Source organism: Cervus canadensis, chromosome 22, assembly GCF_019320065.1.
Source record: "Cervus canadensis isolate Bull #8, Minnesota chromosome 22, ASM1932006v1, whole genome shotgun sequence".
Lineage (NCBI taxonomy): Eukaryota > Metazoa > Chordata > Mammalia > Artiodactyla > Cervidae > Cervus > Cervus canadensis.
The window spans coordinates 45,931,603-45,956,414 of NC_057407.1; the positions used below are offsets into that span (position 1 = coordinate 45,931,603).

General features: G+C 43.4%; 2 protein-coding genes and 1 long non-coding RNA gene across 6 annotated transcripts in view; 1 reads left to right on the forward strand and 2 right to left on the reverse strand.

Moving 5' to 3' along the window:
* Positions 1-1,831, forward strand: part of LOC122425081 — a 27,734-nt gene extending 25,903 nt beyond the window's left edge. Inside the window, exon 4 of the long non-coding RNA XR_006264680.1 lies at positions 1,702-1,831. This is a non-coding gene — a long non-coding RNA (uncharacterized LOC122425081). The remainder of the gene's footprint in view (positions 1-1,701) is intronic.
* The window catches only part of LOC122425076 (zinc finger protein 621-like), a 42,008-nt gene extending 37,376 nt beyond the window's left edge, over positions 1-4,632 (reverse strand). Inside the window, exon 1 of the mRNA XM_043443403.1 lies at positions 4,530-4,632. The gene's annotated coding sequence lies outside the window, so the exon portion shown is untranslated. The remainder of the gene's footprint in view (positions 1-4,529) is intronic.
* On the reverse strand, positions 279-23,445 carry LOC122425073 (zinc finger protein 621-like). Of its 4 annotated transcripts, none has more exons than XM_043443397.1 (6): positions 23,199-23,346; positions 22,419-22,502; positions 7,204-7,430; positions 5,184-5,310; positions 4,530-4,634; positions 279-3,169 (listed from the first exon to the last, which is right to left on the reverse strand). In XM_043443397.1, the coding sequence occupies exons 3-6, from the start codon at positions 7,366-7,368 to the stop codon at positions 2,205-2,207; spliced, it is 1,362 nt and encodes a 453-aa protein (XP_043299332.1). In that variant the 5' UTR covers positions 7,369-7,430; positions 22,419-22,502; positions 23,199-23,346; the 3' UTR covers positions 279-2,204. The 4 variants fall into 4 exon arrangements, with proteins under 4 accessions (XP_043299332.1, XP_043299334.1, XP_043299335.1 ...); XM_043443399.1 differs by lacking the exon at positions 7,204-7,430 and adding an exon at positions 21,877-21,949 and having other exon boundaries at positions 23,199-23,344; XM_043443400.1 differs by lacking the exon at positions 7,204-7,430 and having other exon boundaries at positions 23,199-23,445.
* Positions 23,446-24,812: the final 1,367 nt, after the last annotated feature.

Consider the following 24,812-nt stretch of genomic DNA (forward strand, 5'->3'; position numbering starts at 1 on the left):
TGGAGAACCCCCATGGACAGAGGAGCCTGGCAGGCTACAGTCCATGAGGTCACAAAGAGTCAGACACGACTGAGAGACGAAGCACAGCACAACAGTGCTAGTAAGGCATATGTTGGAGATACTGTGGGTTGGTTCCAGAGCACCATGATAAAGCAAATACAGCAAGAAAGCAAGTCACATGAATTCTTTGGTTTCCCAGTGCATATAAAAGTTATTTACACTACAATCTGTGAGGTGTGTAATAGTATTATGTCAAAAAAAAAAAAAAGAGGAACAGCTTTAATTAAAAATTACTTTATTGCTAAAATATTAGCCATTTTCCAATAATGCAGTATTGTCACAAACCTTCAATTTGTAAAAAACACAGTATATGCAAAACAGATATAATGAAGCGCAATAAAATAAGGTGTGCCTGTAATGCATAACTCAAGTTCTTTTCCCAGGAATTACTTCACATAGTCCTTTGCATAGTTATAAAAGACCTCATCTAAAGTCAAAAGCAAGAGCAGTCCATAGTTCTACTTCACTAACCTGTCACAACCTCTTGAGGGTCCCTTGACCTGCAAGGAGATCAAACCAGCCAATCTAAAGGATATCAACCCTGAGTATTCATTGGAGGGACTGATGCTGAAGCTGAAGCTCCAATAATTTAGCTACCTGATATAAAGTTGACTCACTGGAAAAGACCCTGATGCTAGGAAAGACTGAAGGCAAAAGGAGAAGGCAGAGGACTAGATGGTTAACTAGCTTCACCGATCAATGGATAAGAATTTGAGCTAACTCCAAGAGACAGTGGAGGACAGAGGAGCCTGGTGGACTGCAGGTTTGATCCCAGGTCTGGGAAGACTTCACATAATATGGGGCAACTAAGGCTATGTGCCAAAACTACTGAGCCCACACACCTTAGAGCCCATGCTCCACAACAAGAGAAGCCACTGCAATGAGAAGCCCACATACCACATGTAGAGAAAGCCCATGTGCAGCAATGAAGACCCAGTGCCAACAAAAATTAATAAATAAATAATTATTTTAAAAACATGACACAGGCATATTCAGATTTCCCCCAAATCATCTGCTCCTATTTCTTTAGTAATTTGCCAAACTCATAATTTATGCTATCTGGAGAAAAGGAAATGCAGAAACCAACGCTTGCAAACAGCAAACCAGAACCACCACCAAGAAAAATGTACACAATGGGTGGAGCAAAGACGAATGCTTTGGTGTATGTGTGCTTAGGAAACCAAAGTTAAAAGGAAACAACTACGTATCAAGAGCAAAACTAAAGATTAAAAAAAAAAAACCTTTCACGACATGACTGCTATCAATCATATAAATAATTGCTATCACTATGTACACGAATTTCTTTCCTTTTTTTGGATGTGCTGGGTCTTCTTTACTGCACAGGCTGATCTCTGCCTGCAGCAATTAGAGGCTATTCTCTAGTTGCAGTATAGGCTTCTCACGGCACTGGCTTCTCTTGCTGCAGAGCATGGGCTCTCGGGCAATCGGGCTCCAGCAGCTGAGGCAGGTGGGCTCAGTAGCTGCAACACAGGGGCCTAGTTTCTCCAGAGCATGTGGGATCTCCCAGACCAGGGATTGAGCCCGTTTCTCTTGCATTGGGGGTGAATTCTTTACCCCTGAGCCACCAGGGAAGCCCAATACATGTTTTTTAACTGGTTATTTCACATGATTTTTTTGCAGATGTACGAGATCCTCAATGATCTGTGTCAAAGATAACCCAACTTCAACTGCATGAAAACACCATGAACCTTCAACCACTGAACCACCTGCATTAATTTCTAGAGGCCCTGGTTGGAAACTCAGGTCAACTCTAAACTCTGACAGATCTCACATGCCTCCTGTTTCTCCCAGGCAGCTTCTCTCACATCACAGGGACCTGACACGGGGATATCTTCTCTCAAATGTCCGTAATTCACCGCAGCGTCCTACCAGCCCTTCACCCATGGGCAGCCCCATGATGCAGATATGGTCATCACTGTTCAAGTCTGAAAGGGACCAATATGAAAGTCAAGTGTTTCCATTTTCTACCCAGAAGAGAATATATTGTATATAACACAGTCTTTAAATATATCTCGATTACAATGGGGTTTATGCTCAAATAGCTGGAACACAGGTACAGTATAATCAAGCTGAAGGTAGGTTAGAGATCTGCTGCAACCGCAAGAGAAGTGCCAAGACAGAGGTCACGGGGGGTGAGGAGCAGGGGTCAGAATAACTGGGGAAGGCTTCACAGCAGGAGGAAGACCATGGAAGACACGAACTACTTGGACAGAGGACGAAAGCACCCCAGAGGCGGGCAGCAGCATGAACACGGGCCCGGAGGCAGGAGTGAGGACAGCGTGTGGCAAGGCCATGACCACAGCAGGAGCAGAGCCCGGGCCCTGGCGACGCCCGGGAGCTGAGGGTGCAGAGGGGCCCTGGGGACGCAGCAGGGGCGGCCCGAGAGCCTTGATGGGCTTCTCCACACGGTGCCTTTTCTGATGCTGAAGAAAGCTGGGGTACCACTTGAAGGCTTTCCGACACACCTTACACTCATAGGGCTTCTCTCCGGTGTGAACTCTCTGATGCTGAATGGAGGTGATCTTCTGGGTGAACGCCTTCCCACACTCCTTACACTTATAGAGCTTCTCCCCAGTGTGGAGCCTCTGGTGCTGGGTCAAGGCAGTGCTGGAACTCAGACCTTTGCCACACTCCGTACATTTATAGCGCTTCTCCCCCGTGTGGATCCTCTGATGCTGGGTCAAGGCAGTTTTGGAACTCAGACCTTTGCCACACTCCTTACATTCATAGGGTCCTTTGCCAATGTGATTTTTCTCATGTATGATACAGTTCTGGCTGGACTTGAAAGCTTTGCCACACTCCTTGCACTTGAAGGGCTTTTCCCCAGTGTGCCTACTCTGATGCCGAAGGAGCTGAGAGTTATATCGGAAGATCTTGCCACATTCTTTACATTTGTAGAACTTCATGCCGCCTCGGAGTATCAGATTGGGATTCAGATTGAAAGTCTGCCACACTGCCTTGCTTTCAAAATCCAAGTGCTGAGACACGTTCGTGAGAAGCCCTCCCACGGGCCTGCCGTGGGCCTCTGTGCCCTCAGAGGCTTGCTGCTCTACCGCCGGCTCTTCTGTCTTGATGCCCCTCTCACCACCTGACCAAAGAAACCACAAGTTTCCTCATTACTGAACTGGAAGGGAAACGGGTTCCAGCAGTCCTGGTTTTCTCTTCTAGGATGCGGTATTTCAAAAACATACCATGAGATGGTTATGAGCTTCCAAAGGAGGATAAGAAAGAAATAGAAAAACAACAGCATAAACTGGACAAGTGATGACACTGCAGTCCAGGAAGTGCCTCTTATAAGGAAGGGCTGGGGAATGAACCAGGGAATGTGAGGTGGGCAAATGAGAACTTGAAAGAGTGGGAAGGAAAGGAAGCAAGAGGGGAAAAAAAGAGTGGGCGAGGTAAGACAGACCAGCACAAAATGCAAACAGGCTTCAAAAGAGAGAGAAGGAGACCCCCAAGGATGGAAGAGACATCGGTGAGATGAAGGGGAGCAGCTGAGAAGCCCAGAAACAGAGAGAAATGATGGATCCCAATGCCCCACCTGGAAGCCAGGAAACCACCCCCAATTTTGAATTCTAAATAACAACGCAACAATTCTACTTTTAAATATTTCATATAATATTCTGGGATAAAACATTATTTATTTCAGAAAGTCAGTGGGAATACAAGTTGATTGGAGAACTGTAGGCCACCATGGTTCTACTGCTAAAGAAACCACTTTTTACAATATTACAATATGTGTGAGAAGTGAGGCCTGGAAAGTTTCTTCCTAAAGCAAAGAAAAGTGAAGTCGCTCAGTCGCGTCCAACTCTTTATGACCCCATGGACTGTAGCCTGCCAGGCTCCTCCATCCATGGGACTTTCCAGGCAAGAATACTGGAGTGGGTTACCATTTCCTTCTCCAGGGGATCTTCCCAACCAAGGGATTAAACCTAGGTTTCCCACATTGCAGGCAGATTCTTTACCATCTGAGCCACCTGGGAATGAGCAAAGAAAACCCAAATAATTAAAACCTCCCAGGATTAACTCATCAGCAAAGATTCCAGGAAATTTTAGGGTGAGTGGGTGTGTGTGTGTTCAGTGTGGAAATGGGGCAGTATTCTTGCCCTTTCCTCTATGGCCCCATTTAAAACAAATTCATTGTAAACTACAACATTCTAGCATCAGGAACTTTAAAATACTAAAAATGATATAAACACTAAAAAGGCAAATAAAATCATAGCTATGGTACAAATCAGTCTGATGCACAGAATCACACTTTCCTTAAAGTATGGCTGAAACCCTACCACCCCGCCATGAAAACCATCCTTACAGGTTAGGAACAGGAACTCAATACAGGTCAGCAAGTGACCGAGTCAGCTACAGGGAGCTTTGCTCTCCACTGCAGAAGAAACATTTCCAGTAAACCAGGAAGGCGAAACCAGAAGGTGCTAAGTCCCCTTACTTACCTGGACAGATGCCTCTCAAATCCTCTGCTTCCCAGGGATTGGGGTCCCATGGAGCTTCCCCTCTCTCCAGCTGGGAGATCAGATCGGGTCTGGGGAATGGAGATACTACTCCAGCAAGAGAGAGAGACAGACAAGTTAAGGGAGACATCCAGAGCTGTTACTGAGATCCCTCTGCCCACCCCAAGGCAGGCAAATTGAACTGGGGTGGGGGGAGAAGGGGGCTTCCTGGGGGACCAATGAGCCACACAGGGGTTCTGAGGAAAGGGTCCAAACTACACTCTGTGGAAAGATCAGGGAGACAGTGATTCTCCCCAGGGAGAAAGTGCAAGCTCGCCCTGACTCAGAAGAAAGGACATCCCCTCAGGAAGGATGAATGTACTGAGATCCTGGGAGGCTCCTGCACACAGGAGAGGGCCCACATCCACGACACTGCAAGGACGGAGGAACTGAGGCCTCCTGGGGGCACCCCAAGAGTCCTTTCCTTCAGGGTCCAAAACCACGCTCTTCCCTGGGAAGGAATAAAGTCCAACTTCAAAGCCAGAGGGAACCTGGCATTTCCCCACCCAGCATCTCCACAGAACCCTAAGGACTACTAGAACCTCCAAGACAATTGAGGAGTACGTCAACTATCAGAGGGCCACTGAGAGACCTTACCCAGGGAAGCCACGTTTGCATAATTCTCCAGCATCACCTCCCTGTACAGGGCCCTCTGCGCAGAGTCCAGGCTGGCCCATTGGTTTTGGGTGAAGTACACAGCCACGTCCTCAAAGGTCACTGGCTCCTGAAACAACAGGTTCCTGCTCAAGCTCTGAGTGAGGGCCAGAGGGGGCCAGTGTGAGCTTCTGGGAAGAGGTGGACCTGCCAAGGTCTGTGACTGAGCCCCGTGGAAGGCCTGTTCCATGGACAAGAGCACTGGCTCCCACCTTCAAATGTGGAACGCCAAGGCTGTCCCACCTGCTCAGCCCTGCGGCTCCAAACTGTCATCCCAACCTCACAGCCTGGCATCCGGGGCTCTCCAGGCTGTGACTGTATCAACCGCTTATGTCCCTGTCTCCATGGAGCTGTCTCTCTAGCATCTGCTGCCCTGACATACCATAGTAAAAGTCACTCAGTTGTGTCTTTGCAACCCCGTGGACTGTAGCCTACCAGGCTCTCTGTCCATGGAATTCTTCAAGCCAGAATACTGGAGTCGTAGCCATTCCCTTCTCCAGGGGATCTTCTCAACCCAGAGATCAAGGCCAGGTGTCTTGCATTGTAGGTGGATTGTTTACCATCTCAGCCCCCAGGGAAGCCCAAGAAAACTGGAATGGGTAGCCTATTCTTTCTTCATCAGATCTTCCTGAGCCAGGAATCGAGCCAGGGTCTCCTGCGTTGCAGGCAGATTCTTTACCAGCTGAGCTACCAGGGAAGTCTGAGGTACCCATAACCTGTCACCTTATTCTCTGTACACCAACTACTCTCCCCATCTCTGCTCAGTGAAAATACACATGCACAACCGCATGGTTTCCTCGCCCTAGTTTCTCTCTAGCCTTCCCCACCAGCTTCCACTACACACAGAGAAGCTACTCCTTTGAAATAGTCCCACTACAGCTACACATTAAAAAAAATGAAATGAGAACTTTAACACCATCTACAAAAAGAAATTCAAAATAGATTAAATAACTAAATGTAAGACCAGATACTATAAAACAGAGGAAAACATAGGCAGAACACTCTGACATAAATCGCGGCAGTATCTTTAAGTTCATCTCCCAGAGTAATGGAAAGAAGAAAATGAGACCTAATTGCACTCAAAAGCCTTTGCACAGAAAAAACCCACAGAGTGGGAAAAAATATCGGCAAGCCATATTACCAATAAGGGATTAATCTCCCAAGTTTACAAATAGCTCATGTATTCAATTAAAAAAAAACCCCAAATCACAAATGAGCAGATCTAAACAGACATCTCCAAGGAAGACACACACATGGTCAAGAAGCACACGAAAAGATGCAAATCAAAACTACAGTGAGGTATCACACTGATCAGAAGAGCCATCATCCAAAAATCTACCAATATAAATGCTGGAGAGGGTGTGGCGAAAAGAGAACCTGCCTACACCGCTGATGGGAAAGTAAACTGATACAGACTCTGTGGAAAAGAGTACAGAGGTTCCTTAAAAAACTAAAAATAGGCATGTTCGGGATATCCAAGATGGTGGAGGCAGAGGTGGACAAACAGTACTTCTCCCTCCATGGATTCATCAGGAATACACCTTCAGACACAGACGATCTTGCAGAACACCAGCTGAGAGTGAGCAGCAGTACCTGATCACCAGAAAAGAATATACAGAACCATGCAAACGCTGTAGGATGAAAGAAGTAGGGGGGAAAAGAGGAGTGTGAAGAGGACTGCACCTGGGGGTGAACTGAAGCAGGGGTGAGATCCCACACTGAAACAACCGTTTGGGACAGAGGAGAAGCACTTGAGGCTGTTGGACAGTGAGGCAACTGATCTGTGACTGTCCGAATGGAATGAGAATCACACAGACAATCCTTGCTGCAGCCATACGTACCCTGAACAGGGATGCTGTATAACTTCAGTGGCTCAGTCGATACAAATTTTTGCGACCCCACGGACTACAGCATGCCAGGCTTCCCCATCCATCACCAACTCCCAGAGCTTACTCAAACTCACATCCATCGAGTTGGTGATGCCATCCAACCATCCCGTCCTCTGTTGTCCCCTTCTCCTCCTGCCTTTAATGCTTCCCAGCATCAGGGTCTTTTCCAATGGGTCAGTTCTTCCCATCAGGTGGCCAAAGTATTGGAGCCTCAGCTTGAGCATCAGTCCCTGCTTCATCTTCTATCCCAAAGTCAAAGTTGCCTGTATCTCTTGACTTCCTACTTTTGCATTCTAGTCTCCTGTGATGAAAAAGGACAACTTTTTTGGTGTTACTTCTAGAAGGTCTTGTAGGTCTTCCTGGAACCATTCAACTTCAGCTTCTTTGGCATTACTGGTTGGGGCACAGACTTGGATTACTGTGATATTGAATGGTTTGCCTTGGAAACAAACAGAGATCATTCTGTCATTTTTGAGACTGCATCCAAGTACTGCATTTCGGACTGTTTTGTTGACTGTGAGGGCTACTCCATTTCTTCTAAGGGATTCTTACCCACAGTAGTAGTTATAATGGTCATCTGAGTTAAATTCACCCATTGCAGTCCGTTTTAGTTCCCTGATTCCTAAAGTGTCGATGTTCCTCTAGCCATGTCCTGTCTGACTACTTCCAATTTACCTTGATTCATGGACCTAACATTCCAGGTTCCTATGGAATACTATTTCTTTACATCATCTGATTTTACTTCCACCACCAGTCACATCCACAACTGAGCGTTGTTTTCGCTTTGGCTCAAACTCTTCATTCTTTCTGGAGTTTCTTCTTGGACAGGGACAGAAGTCCCCTAGAAAGCATAGCAGCTGGGAGTTGGAGCTTAGCGATTTCAGAGCAATCCCAAGGCAAGGTCTACTACTGACTGCAGGGAGACAGCTGGAGTGGACATGAGGGAGGAGACTGCAGTGGGAAATGCATGTGAAGGAAAGCAGGCAAACATGGAGGCAGGGGATACTGCTGAGCCACACACAGGGTGGAGCCATCTCTATAGACTCTCTCTCCCCACACATTCAACACTGGACAGATGAAAGACCCCAGACAGGGTAGCCCTTTAAGCTCCTGACGCTCTGAGCAACAGAGAAGGATCCCACCAGGGTGGCCCTTTGGTGCCTGATGTACCAAACAACAGAGAAGGACCCCAGCGAGGGTGGCCCTTTAAGTGCCTGACGTGCCAAAAAACAGAAATGAACCCCAACTGGTGGATCCTGTGAGTGCCTGACATGCCAAAAGCAGAGAAGGACCCTAATGTAAAGGTCCTGTAAGTGTCTGAACAGGCCAAGCAAGAGAAGAACCAGCCAGAGGCCCTTGATCACCAGCTGCCAGAGGCTAGGAGACTGATAGGACCATAGCTCTTTCGTCTGAGGCAGCTGGTGTCCCTGAATACGCAGCGCTGCCAGAATTCCCATGATCTAAGCAAGCAGCTGTGCCACCTACATGCTCAATCCTCACTGGAGTAGAACTGCCAGAAGCTAGAAAAAGCTTTACTAGCACCATGCCTCCTGGGACAACTGCCGCCGGCAGCCCTGCGTATCTGGCATTGCCAGGGTCCCCGTGATGCAAGCTTTCCTGCCACCTCCTCATGCGATCCCCACTGGGACAGAGCAGCCAGAGGCTAGAGAAACCCTGAGTAAGTGAAGTTGCTCAGTTGTGTCTGACTCTTTGTGACCCCGTGGACTGTAGCCCACCAGGCTCCTCCGTCCATGGGATTCTCCAGGCAAGAATACTGGAGTGGGTTGCCATTTCCTTCTCCAGGGGCTCTTCCTGACCCAGGGACCGAACGCAGGTCTCCCGCATTGCAGGCAGACGCTTTAACCTCTGAGCCACCAGGAAAGCCCAGAAAAACGCTAAGAGCACCATATTTCCTGCTGCCCTAGACAGTGGCTCCCCTGAGTACCCGAGACTGCCAGGGCTCCTGCGATCCAAGCAGCTACACCACCTCCACACAGAGTCCCCCCTGGGGAAGATCCAGTTCCTCCAGGGCAGCCTTGGGAGCAAACCCCTGGGGATGACTCATGCAGAGGGGGAGATAAAACCACAACTGAAACCCAGGGGCAGTGTGGCTCTTAGCCAAAACCTTCCCACCAGTGGTACAAGCTGCAGATTAAATCCACACAATCAACTAGGCAGATTTTGTGTCTATGGAATATGGAAAAGGTCAATGAGACCCGCAAAAGAAAACACACTAGCACTGGCAGTTACAGACAATGGAGGCAAGAACACGCCATTGGAGGACCAGATTAGAGTCTGAGCTGCCCCCAAACAGATCCAGAGGCCAGCCCAGTATTGGAGGGCATCCTAGGAAAACGAGATGGACTGTGACTCACAGGAAGGGAAAAGACACTGACAGTTGAGATCCAAGAAAAAACTTATTATTTTTATATTTTAATTTATATGGTAGTTGCCTTTGGATTTTTTTTTTCTTTTCCTCTGTTGCTATAGTTGTTGATTTTATTAGTACTATTTTTTTTTAACCCCACCGCCACCCCTCTCCTTGTTAGTACTATTAAATCTATTCATGCTTTTGAGAGTTTTTTATTTCCTTTAAATACATCTGACTTTATGTTGGCCTTTTGCGGTTTTGAGGGGGTTTTTCCCTTTTAAAACAAACTTTTTGAATTTATTATCATTTTTCTACATACATTTTTGTCTGCTTTTCTTATTCTTTTCCTGTTGTTATTTTTAATATATATAAATCTCCTTTAGCTACCTCTATTTAACTTTGCTTTTCTAGTCTTTTCTTCCTTTTCTCTCTTTTCCTCACCATGTTTATTAGCCTGTTTTGTTTTTGTTGCATTATTCCCCAGTTGGCACATTGCTTTGGTTTTTTTTTCCAGTTTATGCTTTAGTTAGTTTTGTTTTTAACTAGTTGATATCATTTTTGCTTTCCTTTGCTTGAAGGGTGAATATCTTCTTTCTTTCTTTTTTTTTGGACTGCTTTGGTTTTGTTTATGGGTGTATGTGTGTGTGTATGTATTCCATTATTGTAGTTACCATTTGCCTGATTTTGCATTTGCCATTTGTCTGGGGTTTGCTTTTTTTTTCTTGTTTTAGTGTGCTTGTTTTAATACTCTTTAATGCCAAAACAAACCACCTGTGGAATTTCAGTTCCTAGGTCAGTACTAGATGAAGTACTGAAAGAAAATGTCTACAACCAAAATTGCTCTAACCAGCAAGAATCTCATTCTAAATTGATGGAGAAATCAAATGCTTTACAGAGAAGAAAAGTTAAGAGAATTTAGCTTCACCAAACAGGGACATATATAGGCAATAAACACAAGAGAAAGGAAAGACCTATGAAAACAAACCAAAAACAAACAAATGTTTTAATTGACACTAAAAAAATGTCAATAGGAACATATATATCAATAATTACTTTAAATGTAAATGGATTAAACACTCCAACCAAAAGACACAAACTGGTTGAATGGATACAAAAACAAGATCCATATATATGCTGTCTACAATAGACCCACTTCAGACCTAGAGATACATATAGACTGAAAGTAAAACAATAGAAGGGCTTCCCTTATAGCTCAGTTGGTAAAGGATCCGCCTGCAATGCAGGAGACCCCGATTCGATCCCTGTGTTGGGAAGATCCGCTGCAGAAGGGAGAAAGCTACCATCTGGCCTTCAGAACTAGTCCAGGGGGTCACATGATGTCAGACAGGGCGGTGTGTGCGTGCGCTCTCTCGCAAAGCGAAGTGTAAGGGGGAATAAAAAATTTAAAAAAATGAAAAAAGATACTCCATGCAAATGGAAATCAAAAGAAAGCTGGAGTAGCAATGCTCGATGTCAGGCAAAACAGACATTAAAATAAAGAATATTACAAGAGGTAAAGAAGAACACTACATAATGACCAAGGGATCAATCCAAGAAATCCAAGAAGACATAAAGACTGTATATACCCAACATGAGTGTCTTGCCCATGCGTGTGCAGGTGTCTCCAGTGGAGGCATGGGTCAGTAGTGGCCCACTGCATGGTTGGGGGCACTGAGTGTGCCTGCACAAGACCTTCTGAAGGAGGTCCCCATCATCTCCATTACCTCCATCATAGTTTGGCCTCAGGTGAAACAACAGGGAGGGAACACAGCCCCGCCTAGGGACAAAAACTGGACTAAATTTGCTGAGCAGGGCCCCAGCCATCAGGGTAAGACCCAGTTTCCCGCTCAGTCAGTTTCTCCCATGAATATTCATAAGCCTCTTATACTTATCCTTCAGAGGGCAGTTCAGTTCAGTCTCAATCCTGTCTGACTCTTTGCAAATCCATGGACTGCAGCACACCAGGCTTCCCTGTTCATCACCAGCTCCTGGAGCTTACTCAAACTTATGTCCATCAAGTTGGTGATGCCATCCAACCATCTCGTCCTCTCTTCCCCTTATCCTCCTGCCTTCAATCTTTCCCAGCATCAGGGTCTTTTCCAATGAGTCAGCTCTTTGCATCAGGTAACCAAAGTATTGGACCTTCAGCTTCAACATCAGTCCTTCCAATGAATAATCAGGAATGATTTCCTTTAGGATTGACTGGTTTGATCTTGCAGTCCAAGGAACTCTCAAGAGTCTTCTCCAACACCACCGTTCCTGGGTCTGGAAGATGCCCTGGAGAAGGAAATGGCAACCTACTCCAGTATTCTTGCCTGGAGAATCCCATGGACAGGGGACCCTGACAGGCTACAGTCCATGGATCGCAAGAGTTGGACACAGCTTAGCGACTAAACCACCACCACCACAGTTCAAAAGCATCAATTCTTCAGTGCTCAGTTTTCTTCATGGTCCAACTCTCACAACCATACATGACTACCAGGAAAACCATAGCTTTGACTAGACAGACCTTTGTTGGCAAAGTAATGTCTCTGCTTTTTAATATGCTGTCTAGGTTGGTCATAGCTTTTCTTCCAAGGAGCGAGCATCTTTTAATTGCATGGCTGTAGTCACCATCTGCAGTGATTCTAGAGTGCACAAAAATAAAATCTCTCACTGTTTCCATTGTTTCCCCATCTACCTGCCATGAAGTTATGGGACAGGATGCCACATCAGAGGGCACACAGAATGAAAACCACAGTCATGGAAAACTCATCAAACTGATCACACGGATCACAGCCTTGTCTAATTCAACAAAACTATGAGCCATGCTGTGTAGGGTCACCCAAGACGGACGGGTCATGGTGGAGAGTTCTGACAAAACGTGGTCCACTGGAGAAGGGAATGGCAAACCACTTCATATTCTTGCCTTGAGAACCCCATGAACAGTATGAAAAAGCAAAAAGATAGGAAACTGAAAGATGAACTCCCTAGCTGGGCAGGTGCCCAATATGCTACTGGAGAACAGTAGAGAAACAACTCCAGAAAGAATGAAGAGTTTGAGCCAAAGCAAAAACAACAGCCAGTTGTGGATAGGACTGGTGATAGAAGCAAAGTCTGATGCTGTAAAGAGCAATATGGTATAGGAACCTGGAATGTTAAGTCCAAGAATCAAGGTCAACTGGAAGTGGTCAAACAGGAGACGGCAAGAGTGAACATCAAAATTTTAGGAATCAGTGAACCAAAATGGACTGGAATGGGTGAGTTTAACTCAGATGACCATTATATCTACTACTGTGGGTAAGAATCCCTTAGAAGAAATGGAGTAGCCCTCATAGTCAACAAAAGAGTCCAAAATGCAGTACTTGGATGCAGTCTCAAAAATGACAGAATGATCTCTGTTCATTTCCAAGGCAAACCATTCAATGTCACAGTAATCCAAGTCTGTGCCCCAACCAGTAATGCCAAAGAAGCTGAAGTTGAATGGTTCCAGGAAGACCTACAAGACCTTCTAGAAGTAACACCAAAAAAAGTTGTCCTTTTCATCACAGGGGACTAGAATGCAAAAGTAGGAAGTCAAGAGATACCAGGTGTAACAGGCAACTTTGACTTCGGGATAGAAAATGAAGCAAGGCAAAGGCTAACAGTTTTGCCAAGAGAACACACTGGTCATAGAAAACACCCTCTTCCAATAACACAAGAAATGACTCTGTACATGGACATCACCAGATGGTCAGTACTGAAATCAGATTGATTATATTCGTTGCAGCAAAGATGGAGAAGCTGTATACAGTCAGCAAAAACAAGACCAGGAGCTGACTATGGCTCAGATCATGAACTCCTTGTTGCAAAATTCAGACTTAAATTGAAGAAAGTAGAGTTAACCACTAGGCCATTCACGTATAACCTAAATCAAATCCCTTATGATTATACAGTGAAACTGACAGATTCAAAGGATTAGATCTGACAGAGTGCCTGAAAAACTATGGAAGGAGGTTCGTGACATTGTACAGGAGGCAGTAATCAAGACTGTATGTACCCAAGAAAAAGAAATGCAAAAAAGCAAAATGGTTGTCTGAGGAGGTCTTACAAATAGCCGAGAAAAGGAGAGAACCTAAAGGTAAAGGAGAAAAGGAAAGATATACCCATTTAAATGCAGAATTCCGAAGAATAGCAAGGAGAGATAAGAAAGCCCTCCTCAGTGATCAGTGCAAAGAAACAGAGGAAAACAAAAGAATGGGAAAGACTAGCGATCTCTCCAAGAAAATTAGAGATACCAAGGGAACATTTCATGCAAAGATGGGCACAATAAAGGACAGAAATGGTATGGACCTCTCAGAAGCAGAAGATATTAAGAAGAGGTGGCAAGAATACACAGAAGAACTATACAAAAAAGATCTTCACGACCGAGACAATCACGATGGTGTGATCACTCACCTAGAGCCAGACATCCTGGAACACGAAGTCAAGCGGGCCTTAGGAAGCATCACTACAAACAAAGCTAGTGGAGGTGAAGGAGTTCCAGGTGAGCTATTTCAAATCCTAAAAGATGATGCTGTGAAAGTGCTGCACTCAATACGCCAGTAAATTTGGAAAACTCAGCAGTGGCCACAGGACTGGAAAAGGTCAGTTTTCATCCCAATCCCAAAGAAAGGCAATGCCAAAGAATGTTCAAACTACTACACAAGTGTATTCATCTCACACGTTAGCAAAGTAATGCTCAAAATTCTCCAAGCTAGGCTTCAACAGTACATGAACTGTGAATTTCCAGATATTCAAGCTGGATTTACAAAAGGCAGAGGAACCAGAGATCAAATTGCCAACATCCGCTGGATCATCCAGAAAAATACCTACTTCTGTGTTATTGACTAAGCCAAGTTTTTGACTGTGTGGATCACAACAAACTGGAAAATTCTTAAAGAGATGGGAATACCATACTAGCTTACCTGCCTCCTGAAAAACCTGTATATAAGTCAAGAAGCAATGGTTAAAACTGGACAATGAACAACAGACTGGTTCCAAATCGGGAAAGGATTACATCAAAGCTGTATACTGTCACCCTGCTTATTTAGCTTATATGTGGAGAACATCATGCGAAATGCTGGGTTGGATGAAGCACAAGCTGGAATCAAGATTGCCAGGAGAAATATCAATAACCTCAGATACGAAGATGACACCACCCTTATGGCAGAAAGCAAAGAAGAACTAAAGAACCTCCTGATGAAAGTGAAAGAGGAGTGTAAAAAAGTTGCCTTAAAACTCAACATTCAGAAAACTAAGATCATGGCATCCGGTCTAATCACTTCATGGCAAACAGATGGGGAAACAATGGAAACAGTGACAGACTTTATTTTGGGGGGCTCCAAAATCACTGCAGATGATGACTGCAGCCATGAAATTAAAAGATACTTTCTCCTTGGAAGAAAAGTTATGACCAACCTAAACAGCATATTAAAAAGCAGAGACATTACTTTGCTGACAAAGTTCCATCTAGTCAAAGCTGTGGTTTTTCCAGTAATCATGTATGGATGTGAGAGTTGGACTATAAATAAAGCTGAGCGCCGAAGAATTGATGCTTTTGAACTGTGGAGTTGCAGAAGACTTTTGAGAGTTCCTTGGGCAGCAAGGAGATCTAACCAGTCTATCCTAACGGAAATTAGTCCTGAATATTCATTGGACAGACTGATGCTGAAGCTGAAACTCCAATACTTTGGCCACCTGATGCAAAGAACTGACTCACTGGAAAAGACCCTGATGCTGGGAAAGATTGAAGGGGGGAGAAGAAGGGGATGACAGAGGATGAGATGGTTGGATGGCATCACTGACTGAATAGACATGAGTTCAAGTAAACTCCAGGAGTTGGTGATTGACAGGAAAGCCTGGCGAGCTGCAGTCCATGGGGTGGCAAATGTTGGACACAACTAGCAACTGAACTGAACTGAACCCAATATAGGAGCACCTCAATACATAAGGCAAATACTAACAGACATAAAAGGGAAATTGATAGCAACACAATAATAGTAGGGCACTTTTAACACCCTCTTACACCAATGGACAGATCATCAAAACAGAAAATAAGGAAACACAAACCTTACATGAAATATTAGACTAAATGAACCTAACTGATATCTTCAGAACTTTCCACCCAAATGCAAAGAATACACTTTCTTCTCAAGTGCACTTGGAACATTCCCCAAGAGAGGAAACATCTTGGGTTCCAGATCAAACCTCAGTAAATTCCAAAAAATTGAAATCATATCAAGCATCTTTTCTGACCAAACTCTAGGAGACTAGATATTAATTACAGGGGAAAAAAACCTGTTAAAAAAAACACAAACACATGGAGATTAAACAATCAGTTTCTATATAACAAACAGGTTACTGAAGAAATAAAAAAATTCCTAGAAACAAATGACAATGAAAACACAACAACTCAAAACCTACGGAATACAGCAAAAGCAGTTCTAAAAGGGACTTTTATAGCAATACAATCCTACCTCAAGAAACAGTAAAACATTAAATAGACAATCTAACTTTACACCTAAAACAACTGGAAAAAGAACAACAAAAAAAAAAACCCCAAAGTTAGTAGAAGGAAAGAAATTTTTATGATTTTATGATCTTTATGATTGGAGCAGAAATAAATGAAAAAGAAATGAAGGAAATAATAGTAAAGATTAATAAAACTAAAAGCTGGTTCTTTGAGAAAATAAGCAAAATTAACAAACCATTGGCCAGACTCACCAAGAAAAAAAGGGAGAAGAATCAACAAAATTAGAAATGAAAAAAGTAGAGGTTACAACAAACACAGACACACAAAGGATCATAAGAGACTATTATGAGCAACTATATGCCAATGAGGGCTTCCCTTGTGACTCAGCTGGTAAAGAATCCACCTGCAATGTGGGAGACCTGGGTTTGATCCCTGGGTTGGGAAGATCCCCTGGAGAAGGGAAAGGCTACCCACTCCAGTTTTCTGGCTTGGAGAGTTCCATGGACTGTATAGTCCATGAGGTTGCAAATATTCGGACATAACTGAAAGACTCTCACTTAGCTTCACTTCATATACCAATAAAATGGACAACCTGGAAGAAATGGATAGATTCTTAGAAAAGTTCAATCTTTGAAGACTGAACCAGGAAGAAGTAGAAATTATGAACAAGCCTATTACAAGCACTAAAATAGAAACTGTAATAAAAAATCTCCCCCAAAACAAAAGCCCAGGGCCAGATGGCTTCACAGGTGAATCCTACCAAACATTTAAAGAAGAACTAATCCCTATCCTTCTAAAACGCTTCCAAAAATTGCAGAGGAAGGAACACTTCCAAACTCATCCTACGAGTTCACCCTCACCCCGATACCAAAAACAAGACAAAGAAAACCCAAAAAAGGAAAATTACAGGCCAATATCACTGATGAACATAGATGCAAAATTCTAACAAAGAGAATTCAACACCACATTAAAAAGATCATACACCATGATAAGTCAGGTTTATCCCAGGGATGCAAGGGTTCTTTAATATATGCAAAGTAATCAATGTGATACACCATATTAACAAATTGAAAGATAAAAACCTTAAGATAATCTCCATAGATGCAGGAAAAGCTCTTGACAAAATTCAACACCCATTTATGATAAAAAAAAAAAAAAACTCTTTTTTTTTTTTTTTTTAAATTAGTTGGAGGCTAATTACTTCACAAAAAAAAAAAAAAAAAACTCTTTAAAAAATGGGCATGGAAGGAACCTATCTGAACATAAAGGCCATGTATGATAAACCCACAGCAAACATTATTCTCAATGGTGAAAAATGAAAGCATTCCCTCTAAGATCAGGAACAAAACAACAGTGCCCACTCTTACCACTATTACTCAACATTGTTTTGGAAGTGCTAGCTAAGGCAATCAGAGAAGAAAAAGAAATAAAAAGAATCCAGATTGGAAAAGAAGAAGTAGAACTCTCACTGTTTGCAGATGACATGATCCTCTACATAGAAAACCCTAAAGATACTATCAGTGAACTTAATAAAGTGGCAGGATAGAAAATCAATACACAGAAATCACTTGTATTTATACATACTAACAAAGAAATATCAGACAAAGAAATTAAGGAATCAATCCCAGTTATCATTGCAACAAGAAGAATAAAATACGTAGGGACAAACCTACCTAAGGAGACAAAAGAGCTGTATAAAGAAAACCATAAGACACTAAGGAAAGAAATCAAAGATGACATAAACAGATGGAGAGAAAGTCCATGTTCCTGGGTCAGAAGAATCAATATTGTGAAAATGATTATACTTCCAGATGTAACCTACAGATGCAAAGCCATCCCTCTCAAATTATCAATGGCATTTTTCCCACTAGAACAAAAAATCTCACAATTCACACAGAAACACAAATGATTCTAAATAGCCAAAGCAATCTGGAGAAAGAAGAATGGAGCTGGAGGAATCAACCTTCCTGACTTCAGACTATACTATAAAGCTATAGTCATCAGGACAGTATGGTACTGGCACAAAAACAGAAATAGAGACCAATGGAACAAGATAGAAAGCCCCAAAAAAAAAAAAAAAAAAAAAAAGCCCAGAGATAAACCTATGCACCTATGGATACCTTATTTTTGACAAAGGAGGCAAGAATATACAATGGGGCAAGGACAGTCTCTTCAATAAGTGCTGCTGGGAAAATTGGACAGCTATGTGTAAAAGAATGAAACTAGAACACTTCCTAACACCATACACAAAGATAAACTCAAAATGGATTAAAGACCTAAATGTAAGACTAGAAACTATAAAATTCCTGGAGGAAAACACAGGCAGGACACTCTATGACATAAATCACAGCAAAATCCTCTATGACCCATCCCCTAGAGTAATGGAAATTAAAACAAAAATAAACAAGTGAGACCTAATTAAACTTAAAAGCTTTTGCACAGCAAAGGAAGCAATAAACATGGTGAAAAGACAACCCTCAAAATGGGAGAAAAAAAATAGCAAATGCAACAACTGTCAAAAGATTAATTTCCAAAATATACAAGCAGCTTATACCACTCAATACTAGAAAAACAAACAACCCAATGAAAACATGAGCAAAAGACCTAAACAGACATTTCTCCAAAGAAGATATACAGATGGCTAATAAACACACAAAAAGGTGCTCAACATGGCTCATTATTAGAGAAATACAAATCAAAACTACAATGAGTCATCATTTCACATGGGTCAGAATAGTTATCATCAAAAAATCAACAAACAGTAAATGCTGGAAAGGTGTGGAGAAAAGGGAACCCTCTTGCACTGTTGGTGGGAATGCAAACTGATACAATCAATATGGAGAACAGTATGAAGACTCCTTACAAAACTAGAAATAAAATTATCATGTGACCCAGCAATCCCAATACTAGGCATATATCCTGAAGAAACCAAAACTGAAAAAGACATATGTAACCCAATGTTCACTGCAGTTCTGTTTACAAGAGCTAGGACATGGAAGCAATCTAGATGTCCATCAACAGGTGAATGGGTAAAGAAGCTGTGCTACATATATACAGTGGTTTATTACTCAGTGATAAATAGGAACACATTTGAGTCAGTCCTAATGAGGTGGATAAACCTAGAGCCTATTATACAAAGTAAGGCAGAAAGAGAAAAACAATTACCATATACTAATGCTCAAATATGGAATCTAGAAAGATGGTACTGATGAAACTATTTGCAGAGAAGCAATGGAGACACAGACATTGAGAACAGACTTATGGACATGGCTGGGGGTAGGGGAGGAGGAGAGGCTGGGAGGTATGGAGGGAGCCATATGGAAACATACACTACCATATGTAAAACATAGAGCCAACGGGAATCTGCTGCATGACTAGAGAACTCAAACTGTGACAACCTAGAGATGCGGGATGAGGAGGGAGGTGGGAGGGATGGTCAAGTAGGAGGGAACACGGGTAAACCTATGGCTGACTCATGTTGATGTTTGGCAGAAACCAATGCAATATTGTAAAGCAATTATCCTTCAATTAAAAATAAATAAATTTTTTTAAAAAGACTGGAGAAGGCACATAAATATAGAAAAGCAACATAAGTATCTTTGCTTGCAGATGAAATAGTTATCTTTTTAAAAAATATCCAAGACCTAAGACAATGAGAAACATTTAAAACTGGCAGAATAATTCATTAAGTTACCTAGATATAGGATAAATGAACCAAAATGATTAGTTTTCCTAAATATCACCATAAACAGTTAAAAGACAAAATGGGAGAAAATAAGATGCCATTCATATGAAAAGAGCTAAGAACAGACACAACAAAAACCTATAAAACCAAGATGAAGAAAACTAAATGTCTATTAAAATAAATAAAAGAGGAACTGAATAAATTAGAATATACAGTGCTTCTAAATGGGAAAAATCAAACTTGTAAAGAAGTCAATCCCCAATTTTGCCAATGAGTCCAATAAAATCAACTTCTCCATCAAAAAAAAAAAAAAATCAATGAGATTTATGCAGCAGTTGAGGTTCATTTAAAGTCATTTGAAAAAAGTAAGTCATCTTAGAGCTGAGAAAGTTTTGAAGGAAATACATTTTTGAACAAAAAGACGAGGGGAAATTAAACACTACCTTAAAAGGACAATACTTCAAGGAAATGAGAATACAAGTCACAGATAGTGAGAAAACATTTAAAGAGACACACATAATAAAGGACTATCATCCCAAGTACACAAAAAACTCTAAAAACTCAACAGAAAAATGAAGAACCTGATCAAAAAATAGGCAAAAGACCCAAACAGAAATCTCACCAAAGAAGTTATACAGATGGCAAACAGGTATATAAAAAGATACTCTACAACTTATGTGTTCAGGGAAATGCAAATTAAACCAATGAGATACCACAACATACCTAGCAGAATGACCAAAGTCCGAAACACTGACATCACCAAATACTGGTGAGGATGTGGAGCAACATGAACTCTCAGTCACTGCTGGTGAAAATACAAACTGGTGCAGTCACTTTGGAAGACAGTTTAACAGCTCCTTACAAAACTAAACACATTCTAACCATATGATCCAGCAATCATACTCCTTGGTATCTTCCCAATGAGCTAAAAACTTATGGCCACACAAAAACAAGCACAACGATGTTTATAGTAGCTTTATTCACAACTGCCAAAACTTGGAAGCAAACAAATGGTCCTTCAGTAGGTGAATAAATTGTGGTATAATCAATGGAGTATTATAGAGCACTAAAAAGAAAATAAGCTATCAAGCCATGAAAAGTCACACAGGAACCTGAAAAGAATACTACTAAGTGAATGAAACCAACATGAAAAGGTAGGATACCAACTACCTTTTTTGGTATTCTGGAAAAAGCAAAAAGATCAACAGTTGCCAGGAAGGGAGGGCAGGACAAAGGATTTTTAGAGCCTGTGAAAAGACAGTGTATGATACGATAATAGTAAATACACATCATTTATACATGTGTAACCCACAGAACGTACAACACCGAGAATGAACCCTAGTGCAAGTTATGGACTCTAGGTGACTACAGTATGTCAATGTAGGTTCATCAGTTGAATTAATGTACCACTCTGATAATGGGCTATCCATGTATGGGGCCAGAAAGCATTTGGGGACTCTGTTCTTTTTACGCAATTATGCAATGAACCTAAAATTTCTCTCTGGAAAAAAAAAAAAGAGTCTACTAAAAAAAGAAAGATGAGGGTGCAGGGAGAGCAGTACTTTATCTCTTACCTGGACTGCAACATCCTCCTAATTGACTCACACTCTCGCAACCAACTCACCACTATAGGCCAAAAATATTTTTAATATGTAAATCCATCCCTTTCACATGCCCTGCTTAAAATCCTTTAGGGTCTTCCTACTGAACTCAGAAGTGAAACCAAAATCTTCATAGTGACCTCCAAAACACGTGCCTAATTGTCCCACCTCACAGTGAACTACTTCCTCTAACCTCTCTCTATCTCTAGAATACACCCAGCTTTCTCTCCTACCTCAAGGCTGACACATTTGCTATACTCTCTGGAAAGTTTGGCTTTGGCTCTCTCCAGTAGTTCTCCATCCTATTTTTACCCCTTTCATGATGTCTCAAGCTCATGTGACCACCTCCACAAGGGCTTCCCTGACAACCACCTTCAAAGGGAGCTTCTTTGAGGCTTCTCAAATTTGAGAGGATGCATAAGAATCACCCACAGAATTTGCTACAACAGATTCCTAACCCGACCTACCCTCCTCCCCAGTATGATTACTGATCTAGGGTGGCACCTAGCAATTTGCAATTTTAATAAACACCCAGGTGATCCTGATGCTGCCCAGCTGTGGACCTCACTGTTAGGAAGCACTGTACTTGAGCAACAGGTACTTATGATATCAACTTACTTGTTTTTGGTAAAAGTACCCTCCATGAGAAAGGAGAACTTGTCTGCATTATTCAGCACTATGTGCCTAGCATCTGAAAGCATATATGGAAGGAACAATGCAGGTCTCTCTGGGATACACCTAGTATTTGTGGAGCAATCTCTTCAATTAACAATTTTTCTCACCTAGCAACCTTATTTATTTTTTTGCTAACCCCATATTCCTAATTTATCCTCCATCCCCAACATGCTTCCCTTTAGGCAAAGTTGTTTTCTATACCTGTGCAAACAACTTTTATTTGTAGAATATCTCAAATGATCTCGATTTTCATGTTCTGGGGAATTTCTTGACATGGGTCCCCCCTTTTCTACTTAAATCTATATATCCAAACTCTTCAGGTTACACACAAGACTCTAAACTCCTCCACCACGTATTTACAACCTTAGCCCGGGGGATGGACTCAAGACGGAAACCACAGCCTGGACAAGTGAGGCCTTTTTGGTCCCTTCCTAATGACCTGATAGCTACTGTGACTCTTAAGACTGAAATGAAGGGAGGCTCACCTGAGGCCAAGTGATTTGGAGCATGGCTGATGTCCCCTGGCTCTGTGCACTCTTCCCGGTTTGGAAAAGCAAGAACCTTAAAAGCTAAGAGAAGAACAGCCATGAGCGCAATGGTCCCTTTTCTACATCATCACCCACAAACGCCCAGTCTTCCATCTCATTGCCAGCATTGGCAGGAGTCTCTACCAGCCCTCCACTGGCTGACTGCCCCCACCTCTTCACGAATTGCTCTGGCTGGTCTTAGGGACAATCCTCTGCCCAAGAGCGCTACTGGGCCCATTCACACCGAGTGGACCGAGACACGCATGACGAATCCGGGCCCTACAGTGCTGGGTCTGAACAAACTTAAAAACCTAAAAAAGTGCTTATGGGGACCACGTCAATGACTCCCAAAAGTGCCCACAGAGAAGAGACAAGGGTGGCTGGATTTGGACTGAGTAAAATATTCAGGGTCACAAGAGCTATCAGGGCACGGGAGACCCCAAGAGGCTCTCCACCCAAGCAAGCAGGAGACCCCAAACATCAGAAACTTCAGTACCGGCGACGGGGGGCTGTTGGGCCAACTTCTTTTAAACAAAGAGGATCACGCCTCGGTGGCAAGGGACTGGACCGGGGCTCTAGGAGGCCCCGCAGCCACCTCTGCGGCTTCTGTGAGGCCGAGACGCGGGGGCATCCGGTCAGAGAGAAGCGAGTTCAGGGGCAGCGTGCTGACGAGGCGCTAAGGAAAACGAGGAAGCCGGCGCCGGACAAGACTGGCACGAAAAACTCGCCAGAACCTACCCTCTTCCCCTCCGAACCCCAAGAAGCACTCTCACAGCCCACACAGAAGCGAGCGCTGGCGCCCACCGCACTTCTAGGCAGCGCATTTCGGTGGTCCAGGCGGCGCGACCTGACGTGACCCGAAGGGGCGGGTTTCTGGCCGTCACTTGGCCTTGACGTCACTAGTGGGCGCCGTAATGCAGCGCTAGGGGCTGGCCCACCCACCCTTGTGCTCCAAAGGCTGAGCCGATTAGGGGCGGCCTGTCGCGCACTGTTGACCCCTTAATCTACTTAGATCTCCACCTCTGGGCTTAGGTGGGGCCGCAGTTAACGGACAGCTTCATCAGCTGTTTGCCTCATTTTCTTTGTGGGTCATCTGGAGCTTGGGCTGTGCAGTTTGGGGAGAGTGACTCCTGCTGTGTCATCTCTCGGAAGCCCACGCCAGGGAGGCTGTTTGTGTCCTAGGCTGGGCAGCCCTTAGGAAAACCATGGTTTCCACCTTTTTAAAGCCCTCTCCCTTCCTAGAACCTAGACGTGTGTGGGACGTTTTAGGATAGAACTAGACCCCCTCATATTTGGACAACGGTGTACCAGTCCACCAGGCTCATCTGTCCATGGGATTCTCCAGGCAAGAATACTGAAGTGAGTAGCCATTTGCTCCTCAAGGGGGATCTTCCAGACCCAGGGATCAAACCCGCATCCCTGCATTTGCAGGCTGATTCTTCACCACTGATCTGCCTGGGAATCCGGTTCAAACTGCTGAATGGTTTCAGTCCTGAGGACTACCCAGGGTTCTCTTGTCTATGCCAATTGTGGTTGCCATTCAAGATTAACTGAGGTACATTGCTCCAAATGTGCCCAGGCGACCTAGGTCCTGTGTCCACACCACTGTGGGAGAATTGGAAATGGGAAGAGTAGTGCCCACCATTTCAGTGGCCAAATGTTTATGGGTTGAGAGCATCAACTAGCTAGTTCCAGAAACCCTGCGGTTAAAAAAAAGAAGAAAAGAAACCTGGCGGTACCACTTAATAACTGGGGGATCAGCAGCAAGTTGCTTTGCCTGTTTCATTGTCTGTTATATGGGTATGATGGGGGTACCCCCCACAAAGGGCTGTTAATAATAAATGAAGGTTAATAATTAAATGAACTCACAGATTGGCAAAGTATTTATGGTGGTGCCTGGCACAAAATAAGTCCTTGAGAGTCTGTTCTGTTTTATAACTGTGTTTTTAGAGATACAAGTCCTGCTGGGGCTCCAGCCTGTAGCACAGTTTAGGGAAACAGTGATTAGCATTTATGCTTAGAGCCCTTTCCCTCCATATAACTGTATGTGTGTTCCAGGCTCAACTTGGAGAAATTCAGCACCACTATCCAGAAAGGTTTAATTACAAAGGCACCTTCAGTTAGTGCAACTACATGACAGAGGCCCTGAATAGAAACTGAAACAGGAATGGCTTCTCTTCTGTAACCATAGGTATTGTACTGTCAGGGACTTCTCCTCTGCTGTTTCAAATGCCACATGATGGGACCTTTTGTGCTCAGCTGTTCAGTCATGTCTGACTCTTTGCGACCCTTGGACTTAGCCCGCCAGGTTCCTCTGTCCACGGGATTCTCCAGGCAAGAATACTAGAGTGG